General features: G+C 39.7%; 1 protein-coding gene and 1 long non-coding RNA gene across 2 annotated transcripts in view; one reads left to right on the top strand and one right to left on the bottom strand.

Annotated features, from left to right (window-relative positions):
• Positions 1–8,765, top strand: part of ATXN3 (ataxin 3) — a 44,660-nt gene extending 35,895 nt beyond the window's left edge. The window contains exons 10-11 of the mRNA XM_037745196.1: positions 606–736; positions 8,436–8,765. Of these exons, the coding sequence (XP_037601124.1) occupies positions 606–736; positions 8,436–8,530 (226 nt within the window). The 3' untranslated portion in view covers positions 8,531–8,765. The remainder of the gene's footprint in view (positions 1–605; positions 737–8,435) is intronic.
• Positions 8,766–9,650: 885 nt separating this feature from the next.
• LOC119473913 overlaps positions 9,651–10,679 on the bottom strand; it is a 14,455-nt gene continuing 13,426 nt past the window's right edge. Inside the window, exon 2 of the long non-coding RNA XR_005203170.1 lies at positions 9,651–9,779. This is a non-coding gene — a long non-coding RNA (uncharacterized LOC119473913). The remainder of the gene's footprint in view (positions 9,780–10,679) is intronic.

The raw sequence follows: 10,679 nt of genomic DNA, 5'->3' as shown, positions 1-10,679 counted from the left end.
TAGAGACGGGGTTTCACCATGTTGACCAGGATGGTCTCGATCTCTTGACCTCGTGATCCACCCGCCTCGGCCTCCCAAAGTGCTGGGATTACAGGCGTGAGCCACCACGCCCGGCCAGCACTTCTATATTTTAAAGTAATATATATCAGACTAACTGCTCTTGCATTCTTTTCATGCCAGTGACTACTTTGATTTGTGGAACAATGTATTTTCCACATGAATAGTTTTTCTCATGGTGTTTATTCTTTAGTTTAGTTTTGTTTTTTGTTTTTTGATTTTTTTGTTTTGAGATGGAGTTTCACTCTGTCTCTCAGGCTGGATTGCGGTGCGATCTTGGCTCATTTGTGCCTCCAGGGTTCAGGCGATTCTCCTGCCTCAGCCTCCCAAGTAGCTGGGAGGACAGGCATCTACCACCACACCCGGCTAATTTTTGTGTTTTTAGTAGAGACGGGGTTTCACCATGTTGACTAGGCTGCTCCCCATCTCCTGACCTTGTGATCTGCCCACCTTGGCCTCCCAAAGTGCAGGGATTACAGGCGTGAGCCACTGTGCCTGGCCTGTTAAGTTTTGTTTTTTAAATGTACATTCACTTTTGAATGTTTCAGACAGCAACAGCAGCAGCAGCAACAACAGCAACAGCAGCAGCAGCAGCAGCAGCAGGGGGACCCATCAGGACAGAGTTCACATCCATGTGAAAGGCCAGCCACCAGTTCAGGAGCTCTTGGGAGTGATCTAGGTAAGGCCTGCTCACCGTTCATCATGTTCGTTACCTTCACGCTTTATCTGACCATAGGCTTCCTGTGATTTTTGCTTTATATTATTCTTTTTCCCCCCTTTAATCATATTAAGACTCTGAAATAAATTTGTAATCTACTAAACTTCCCTAGATTAAGGAGTAGTTACTATAAAAAAAAAAAAAAATCCAGATGTGGTGGCTCCCACCTGTAATCCCAGCACTTTGGGAAACCAAGGCAGGCGGAATGCTAGAACATTTAATGAACACTTCAACATAATATCAACTTCACGGTGATTTGTACAGTCTCCAAAAATTCCTTAGAAATCGTGAATACTAGTAGGTGAAAAAGAAATACATTCTACCACCTGGAAAATGAAAAATACTTGAGTTTAATCTAAATATACTCAACCATATTCACAATGGGATGTGCAGAGTTAGTTTCCAGGTCTTGGTTTAAATATGTCTTAAACTTTGGCGAGTTAGTAATAGAAGTTGAGTGAAAAGGTAACTGTATCTGACAAAGAAATTGTAAGCAGAATATATAAAGAACTCTTAAAACTGAACAATAAGAAAACCACTCAATAAAAGGATGAAGGATTTGAAAAGATATTTCACCAAATAAGATACAGGGATGACAAATAAGCACATGAAAAGACTCTCAGCATCACTAGTCAGTGGGAAATGCTCAGTAAAACCACAGTGAGATACCACGGCACCCCTGTAAGTGTGGCTTAATGAAGGAATAAAACTGACAATACCAAGTATTGTCAAGGATCCAAGCTGCTGGGACTCATACACTGTTTTTTGTTTTTTTTTTTTTTGTGTCGGAGTTTCGCTCTTGTTACCCAGGCTGGAGTGCAATGGCGCAATCTTGGCTCACCGCAACCTCCGCCTCCTGGGTTCAGGCAATTCTCCTGCCTCAGCCTCCTGAGTAGCTGGGATTACAGGCACGCGCCACCATGCCCAGCTAATTTTTTTTTTTCTTTTTTTTTTTTTTGACTCATACACTGTTAATGGGAATGTAAAAGTGTACAGCTTTGGAAAACAGTTTGGCATTTTTTTATAAACTGAAATGTCTGCTTAACCGTGTGATCCAGCAATCCCAATCATGCCTATATAACCAGGAGAAAAGAAAACTTAGGTTCACATAAAAATTTACATCAAATGCTTATAGCTGGTCAGGTGTGGTGGTGCACACCTGTAATCCCAGCACTTTGGGGAGGCCTTTGCAGGTGGATCATCTGAGGTCAGGAGTTCGAGACCCGCCTGGCCAACATGGTGAAACCCCATCTCTACTAAAAATATAAAAATGTGCTGGGTGTGGTGGCAGACACCTGTAATCCCAGCTACTCAGGAGGCTGAGGCAGGAGAATCACTTGAACCCAGGAGGCAGAGGTTCCAGTGAGCCAAGATTACACCATTGCACTCTAGCCTGGGCAACAAGAGTGAAACTCAGTCTTCAAAAAAAAAAAAATGCTTATAGCAGCTTTATTCATAATTGCCAAAAATTACAAACTGCCTAAATGTAGACCTTCATTTGGTTAATAAATGCACAAACTGTGGTATATCCAAACAATTAAATACTAAACAGGATGAACTGGTACTTTTTCCTATTCCTCCTCTTATGTACAGCCAAAACAACTGAAAATTTGTATAAAACAAGCTGAATGTCAAAGGCACAGAGAAGACAGATTGGCTGGGGACCTTAGAACCAGAGGAGCAGCGTGGTGGGGAGTGGCCTGGATTTTCTTTTTGCCTCATTTATCCTGGACTTGGTGCTGGAGAAGACCAAGAGAAAACCCCCTGAAAAACCTGCTCTCTAGCCAAAAGGGGCAGCTAACAAGACAAACACTTTTATATAACAAGCACTCTAATTAAATACCACAGAATAAACTGGCCCCTTCACCCCTGTCAGGAAAGGCCAAGTGAGAGCCAAGATATGTACCCCAACCTGGAAGTCATGAGGTACACTTCTCCCCTTCCCCAGCCAAGGTGGTCTCAGAGAAGGCTGAGTGGGGAGCTGGGGTTTTCATTGTTTCTGGAAGGTGATAGCACTTCTAACCCACAGTGTTAGTGGTCACAGGAAGCCTGAACTTCTACCCAATAATACGTAGGCATCTCTCTGGCTCCTATGTGGGTGATAAAAGAGGCCTAGTAGAGAATCCAGACTGTTGCTGATACCCAACAATAGCAAGCACACCTCCACAATATCCGTGGAGGCCACAGGGGGATCAGTAACAAGGCACCCTTCTCCCTTCCAGTCAGTTATAGATCAGCAGAGGACTGGGGGGCTACAATTCCCATGTGTGTTTAGCAATACTCCCCATGACCACCATTCCTTGTCATCACAGGCCTTGAAGAAACCTAGACTTCCACCTCCCTCTGGCTGTGGCAAGGTGGCACTCGCTTTTCCCTGCTGGCAGTGCTGTGTCAGAGGAGGCTTGCCAAATTGGAAGATGAAAATGAGATTCACAGTCTCATAACATAATGCTCCAAATTTTCAAGATTCAATTGAAAATCACTAAGCCAGGGTGCAATAGCTCACACGTGTAATCCCAGCACTTTGGGAGGCCAAGGTGTGTGGATCACTTGAGGTCAGGAGTTTGACTAGCCTGGCCAACATGGTGAAACCTCATCTCTACTAAAAATACAAAAATCAGCCAGGTGTGGTACTCTGTGCCTGTAATCCCAGCTACTGGGAAGGCTGAGGCAGGAGAGTCCCTGGAACCTGGGAGGCGGAGGTTGCAGCCAGCCAAGATTGCGCTGCTGTACTCAAGCCTGGGCAACAGAGCAAGACTCCATCTCAAAAAAAGAAAATCACTTATGAACCAGAAAAATCTCAACTTGAATGAGAAAAGACAGTCAGTAGACACATCTAGATGGCACTGATGTTACAACCACCTGCTAAGCGTTTTTTAAGTAGCCATCATAAAAATGCTTCAGTGAGCAATTACAGTGAGCACACTTTAAACAAATGAAAAAATAGAATGCCTTAGCAAAGAAATAGAAGATACAAAGAAGACCCCATGACATTTTAGAATTGGAAAATAGTAGTAATTGAAATTTTCGGAATTTTTAAGTCCTCTCTCAGTGGAATGGAGAGGACAGAGGAAAGAATCAGTGAGCTTGAAGACAGAAAAACAGAAATTACCTATTCTGAGCAACAGAGAGAAAATAGACTAGAAAATTTAATAGAGCCTTAGAGACCTATGGTGCTTTAACAAAAGATTTAAATTTGTGTCATGGAGTCCCAGAAGGAGATGAGAAAGAGGGTGTGGCTGAAAAAGTACTGGAGGAAGAAGTCATGGCTGAAAGTTTCCCAAATTTGGCACAAGTCAGAAACGTACAGATTGAAAAAGCTCAGTGAAGCTCAAATACGATAAACCCAAAGAAATTCACATAGATGCATCATAGTCAGATTTCTGAATACTGAAGATAAAGAATGAAGATCTTGAAATTACCAAGAAATGACCTTACCTACAGCAATTTAAATGACAGCCAGATTTCCCATCAGAGATCATAAAGGCCAGAAGGAAGAGGTAAATACAACATTTTTTCTAGTGCTGAAAGGAAAAAACTCTAGGCCAGGCGCAGTGGCTCACGCCTATAATCCCAGCACTTTGGGAGGCCAAGGTGTGCAGATCACCTGAGGTCAGGAGTTCGAGACCAGCCTGGCCAACAATGAAACCCCGTCTCTACTAAAAATACAAAAATTAGCTGGGTGTGGTGGTGTGTGCCTGTAATCCCAGCTACTNAAAAAAAAAAAAAAGAAAAGAAAAGAAAAGTTACATTAAACTTTATACACTTGAATTGACGAGCTACCTAATACAAAAATGAGAAAACCAATATGCATTTTAAAGTGGGTTTGTAAAGTTCATATATTATATACCCTACAGCACTTAAGAAAATACGGTGTGTTTGACTTTTAGTTGCTAGAGAGTTTTGTTTTGTTTTGTTTTTTGTTTGGTTGGTTTTTTTTTGAGACGGACTTTCGCTGTGTCACCCAGGCTGGAGTGCAGTGGTGCAATCCCGGCTCACTGCAATCTTCACCTCCCGGGTTCAAGCAATTCTCCTGCCTCAGCCTCCAGAGTAGCTGGGATTACAGGCACCCACCATCACGCCCAGCTGATTTTTGTATTTTTAGTAGAGACAGCGTTTTACCATGTTGGCTAGGCTGGTTTCGAACTCGTGACCTCAGGTGATCTGCCTGCCTTGGCCTCCCAAAGTGCTGGGATTTTAGGCGTGAGCCACTGTACCTGGCCAACTAGAGAGTTTTTAAAGCACAGCTGAGCACACACTGGATACATTTGAATGTGTTTGTGTAGTTTATTGTGAAATTGTTACATTTAGCAGGCAGACCCAGAATCACTAGTGAACTGCTATCTTGGTGGGGTTGGCTTACGTTTAATTGAATGTTTAGATTCCATTTCTTAATTCATCGGCCTGTATGAAAAGATGCCAGTACAAATAACCGTAGTATCAAAAAAGCTAAAAGTTACACAAAGCTATAGTTTATCCATCAGGTACTGCCATTTACTGTAAACCACCTGCAAGAAAGTCAGGAACAACTAAATTCACAAGAACTGTCCTGCTAAGAACTGTATTAAAGATTTCCATTCTGTTTTACTAATTGGGAACATCTTAATGTTTAATATTTAAACTATTGGTATCATTTTTCTAATGTATAATTTGTATTACTGGGATCAAGTATTTACAGTGGTGATGCTAGTAGAAGTTTAAATAAGCCTTGGAAATACCACTTTCATATTTTCAGATGTCATGGATTTAATGAGTAATTTATGTTTTTAAGATTCAGAATAGTTAACCTCTGATCTAAAATCATCAATGTATGTTTTTTACAGTAATCAACATACAAATATTTCAGTAATATAAACTGTTTGCAAAGGTTGCTGCAGGTAAACTATACTTAAATTCTAAGATCTTGGCCAAATAATTTACAATTCACAGAATATTTTATTTAAGGAGGTGCTTTTTTATTTTTTTTGTCCTTAAAGCTTGATTTTTCTTAAGGCTTTATTCATGATGCCAAAGTTAATGAGGAATTAAAATCTCAAAACTGGTTGAGTATCATTGTAGACAAAATTACCAGTAGTCCATATTGTTTAATATTAAGTTGAATAAAATAAATTTTATTCCAGTCAGAGCCTAACTCACGTTTTGAATGTCTGAATTTTTGATACTATTTTTAAAGTCATGCTAGTGCTAGCTGGGTGTGGTGGCTCACACCTGTAATCCCAGCACTTTGGGAGGCTGAGGCAGGTGGATCATGAGGTCAGAGTTCAAGACCAGCCTGGCCAAGATGGTGAAACCCCATCTCTACTAAAAACTATGAAAATTAGCTGGGCGAGGTGACCGGCATCTGTAATCCCAGCAGTTTGGGAGGCTAAGGCAGGAGAATTGCTTGAACCTGGGCAGCAGAGGTTCCAGTAAGCCGAGATCGCACCACTGCACTCCAGCCTGGGCAACCAAGTGAGACGCCATCTCAAAAAAAAAAAAAAAAGAAAAAATTAGCCGGACGTGGTGGTGGGCGCCTAATAGTCCCAGCTACTTGGGAGGCTGAGGCAAGGGAATCGCTTGAAGCCGGGAGGTGGAGGTTGCAGTGAGCCAAGATCATGCCACTACACTGCAGCCTAGGTGACAGAGTGAGACTCTGTCTCAACAAAAAAAAGAAACCCAAGGAAAAAACTCTAAACCCAGATTTATATATCCAGTGAAATATCCTTCAGGAGTGAAGGGGAAATTAACAATTTGTCTCCAGTAGACCTACCCTAAAAGAATGGCTAAAGGAATTTCTCTAAAAAGAAATGATAAAAGAAGAAATTTGGGAACATCAGGAAGGAAGAAAGAACAATAAAAAGAGTAAAATTGGGGTAAACACAATAGGTTTTCCCCTCCTTTTGAATTTTCTAAATTGTGTGATGGTTGAAGCAAGAATTAATAGTACTGATTTGGTTTTCAGTATATATACAGGAAATATTTAAGGCAATTATATTACAAATGAAGGGGAGGGTCAAGGAATATAAAGGGAGGTAAGCTTTCTATATTTCATTTGAACTGATGCAGCCACTTTGGAAAATAATTTGACTATTTGTTTAAAAACTGAACATAACCCTGACCATATGAGATAGCATGTGTACTCCTGGGCATTTATCCTAGAAAAACAATAAATTTTTTAATTTTTCTTTTTTTAGTATTATACTCCCTAAGTGCTGTAATATTAGTACTTAGGGAGGGAGGCCAAGGCAGGCAGATTTCTTGAGCCCAGGAGTTCAAGACCAGCCTAGGCAAAATTTCTATTTTTGGCTGGGCACAGTGGTTCATGCCTGTAATACCAGCAGTTAGGGAGGCCAAGGTAGGTAGAATGCTTGAGCCCAGGAGTTCAAGACCAGCCTGGGCAATACTGCATACTCAAAAAAGAAAAAAAAAATTAGAAAAGTATTTTAAATGTTCTTAATTGCTGAATGCCTCTTTGGCTAATATTTGGAAGAGCATTATTTAGTCCTACAACTGACGCATTGTTCCACTGACACAATTGCCCAGGCTGGTCTCAAACTCCTGGGCTTGAGCAGTCTGCCTGCCCTGGCCTCCCTAAGTGCTAGTATTATAGACGTGAGCCACTGTGCCCAGCCAAAAATAGAAATTTATATTATCACAAAAACATATATACAAATGTTTATAGCAGCCTTATTGGTCATAATAAAAAACTGGAAACAACCAACATGTCCTCTGTGAAACAAGCTGTAGTACATCCATAGCATGGAGTACTCTACTCTCAGGATGAAAGGGAAACCAGCTGTTGGCACATGCAGCACCATGGCTGGATCTCAGGGACATTATGCTGAGTGCAAAAAAGCCTCAAAGGCTCTTATACTGTATGATTCCATTTGTTCAACATTCTAAAAATGACAGATGTATAGAGATAGAGAACACCTATTAGTGGTTGCCACCAGTTAGAGAAAGTGGGTGAAAGAGGTAGATGTGAATATAAATCGATAGGAGGGAGATCTTTGTGGTATTATAACACTTCTGTGTCTTGATTGTGGTAGTCGTGGTGGTTACATGAATACACATTGTGATAAAATGCCATGTACAACCACATGCAACATGTGCCAATGTCAATATCTGGGTTTTAGTTTGATCTTTAGTTACAAAAGATGTAACTATTGGGTGAAATTGGGCAAAAGGGTACACGAAACCTGTCCGAAACATTTTTGCAAATTCCTTTGAATTGACAATTATTTCAAAGTAGAAAGTTGAGTTTTTGTAAATACATGAATTGTTGATATATACAACAAATCTCAAATGCATTAGCTAAGTGAAAGAAGCCATATGCAAAAGGCTCCATACCTTTTAGCTCCATACCGTGCTGATGCCTTTTACATGGCAGGCAGGAAAAGATAAGACTGTTGGACAGAGAATATGTACTGGTGGCTATCTGGGATTAGGAATTGGGAATTGACCACAAAGGGGCAGCATGAGGGAATTTTCTGGGGCAATGGAATGGTTGTGTATCTTGATGGTGCATTTGTCAAAATTTATACAACTATAAAAGCAAAATTTGCTTTATATGAATTAAAAAGAAGAAACGTGTGATCAAATAGGAATACATTTTCTAAGAGCTTACCCTTTGATGACTTTCCAGAAATGTTAAGGAAATGTGTGTTTTGTTTCCCAACAGGTGATGCCATGAGTGAAGAAGACATGCTTCAGGCAGCTGTGACCATGTCTTTAGAAACTGTCAGAAATGATTTGAAAACAGAAGGAAAAAAATAATATCTTTTAAAAACAATTTAGATATTCATACATTGCAACATTATCCTGTGTGATTACAGCATAGGGTCCATTTTGGTATGTGTCAAAAAGATGAGGAAATGAGACTTTTTGTGGTTTGCAAACAAAATGATGGGAAAGTGGAACAATGCGTCAGTTGCAGGACTAAATAATGATCTTCCAAATATTAGCCAAAGAGGCATTCAGCAATTAAAGACATTTAAAATAGTTTTCTAAATGTTTCTTTTTCTTTTTTGAGTGTGCAATATCTAACATGTCTAAAATTAGGGCATTTTTTTTCTAGGATCTTTTTGTAGACCAGCTAATAAGCTCTTGCCTCAGGCTTTTTCCATATAGTTTGTTTTCTTTTTCTCTCTTGTAGATAATTTGGCTCACATCACCTAATAGTCACTTTCATTTCTCATTAACCAAATTAATCTTTCAGGAAAGTATCTCCAGTCTGTGTTGATCAAAGTAATGGTTCCAGAAGGATGAACGGTTCTCCCTTCAACTGTATATCATGTGCTCAAGTGTTTTCTTGTGGTGTTTTCTCTGATCACAACTTTCCTGCTACCTGGCTTTCATTATTTTCCCACAACTCTTGAAAGATGGTAATCTTTTCTGAGGTTTAGACATTTTGTTTGTTTGCTTTGTTTTTTTTTTTTTAATTTTTTATAGATACGGGGTTTCACCCTGTTGGTCAGGCTGGTCTTGAACTCCTGACCTGAGGCCATCTGCCTGCCTCGGCCTCCCAAAGTGCTGGGATTATAGGCATGAGCCACCATACCCAGCCAGGGGTTAGTGTTTTAAGCCCTATGTTGGGATCATTCTTTATGACTGGTGCATTCCTTAACTTTGAAAACAGCCCTGCACAAGAACTTGAGAATAAGTGAGCATTTTTTAAAATGTGTGAGCATGTGCTTTCCCAGATGCTTTATGAGTGTCTTCTCACTTGTGTCAAAACCCTACAGCTTTGTTGCCACCCCTTCTTCCTGTGCCTCATTATTTCTTTTCTTCTCCAATTGAGAAAACTAGGAGAAGCGTAGTATGCAGGCAGGTTTCCTTCTGTTAGAAGACTGAACATATGTACCCACCATGAATGTATGATACATGAAATTTGGCCTTCAATTTTAATAGCAGTTTTATTTTTTCTCCGATGACTGGAGCTTTCTGATCTCTTTACAATTGAGTCATGGAATATAGGTGTCTGCTTCACATCTTTTAGTAGGTATAGCTTGTCAAAGATGGTGATCTGGAACATGAAAATAATTTACTAATGAAAATATGTTTTAAATTTATACTGTGATTTGACACTTGCATCATGTTTAGCTAGCTTAAGAACTGTACTTAGTGCGTCTGTAAATAAGAAAGTCCATAGTTTTGATAAATATTTTCTTTAATTGAGATGTACAGAGAGTTTCTTGCTGGGTCAATAGAATGGTATGATTTTGGTGAAAACCATGTCTCTCTGAAGTTGATGTTTTAGTTTTTGTGTTCCCCATCCCTCATTCTCTATCGCCTTTGGAAGCTCTTTTGAATGTTGAATTGTTCGTAAGATAATATCCAAGAAGAAATTTCAGCTGACAACTTAGAAAATTGAAGTATGGTGTATTACCCTACTGGTGTGTGGCTGCACACATTTTATCAGGGAAACCTTTTTGATTTAGGATTTATTGCTAACTGAAAAGAGAAGAAAAAATATCTTTTATTTATTATTATGAAATAGTTTTTTCTTGGATAGAACAGATTTTTTAGTCATTATTTTGTGCCAGAGTTTTCTGAACTTTCCCTTAGACAAAAGGATAGTTTTATTTTAAAATCAAAAGTTTTCCTTTAATAGTTGAAAATGTTTCCGAAGAATTATAAAACTTTAAAACTGCAAGGGATGTTGGAGTTTAGTACTACTCCCTCAAGATTTAAAAAGCTAAATATTTTTAAGACTGAACATTTATGTAATTATTACCAGTGTGTTAGTCCTGTTTTCCATGGATATTTGTTCATTACTTTTTCCATTGAAAAGTTAACATTAGGGGCCAGGTGTGGTGGCTCACGCCTGTAATCTCAGCACTTTGGGAGGCTTAGGCAGGCAGATCACCTGAGGTCAGGAGTTCAAGACCAGCCTGGCCAACATGGTGAAACCCTGTCTTTAAAA

Source organism: Cebus imitator, unplaced genomic scaffold (assembly GCF_001604975.1).
Source record: "Cebus imitator isolate Cc_AM_T3 unplaced genomic scaffold, Cebus_imitator-1.0 Scaffold193, whole genome shotgun sequence".
NCBI lineage: Eukaryota > Metazoa > Chordata > Mammalia > Primates > Cebidae > Cebus > Cebus imitator.
The sequence above is the reverse complement of the archived record's forward strand: the minus strand, read 5'-3'. Positions and strand labels throughout refer to the sequence as shown.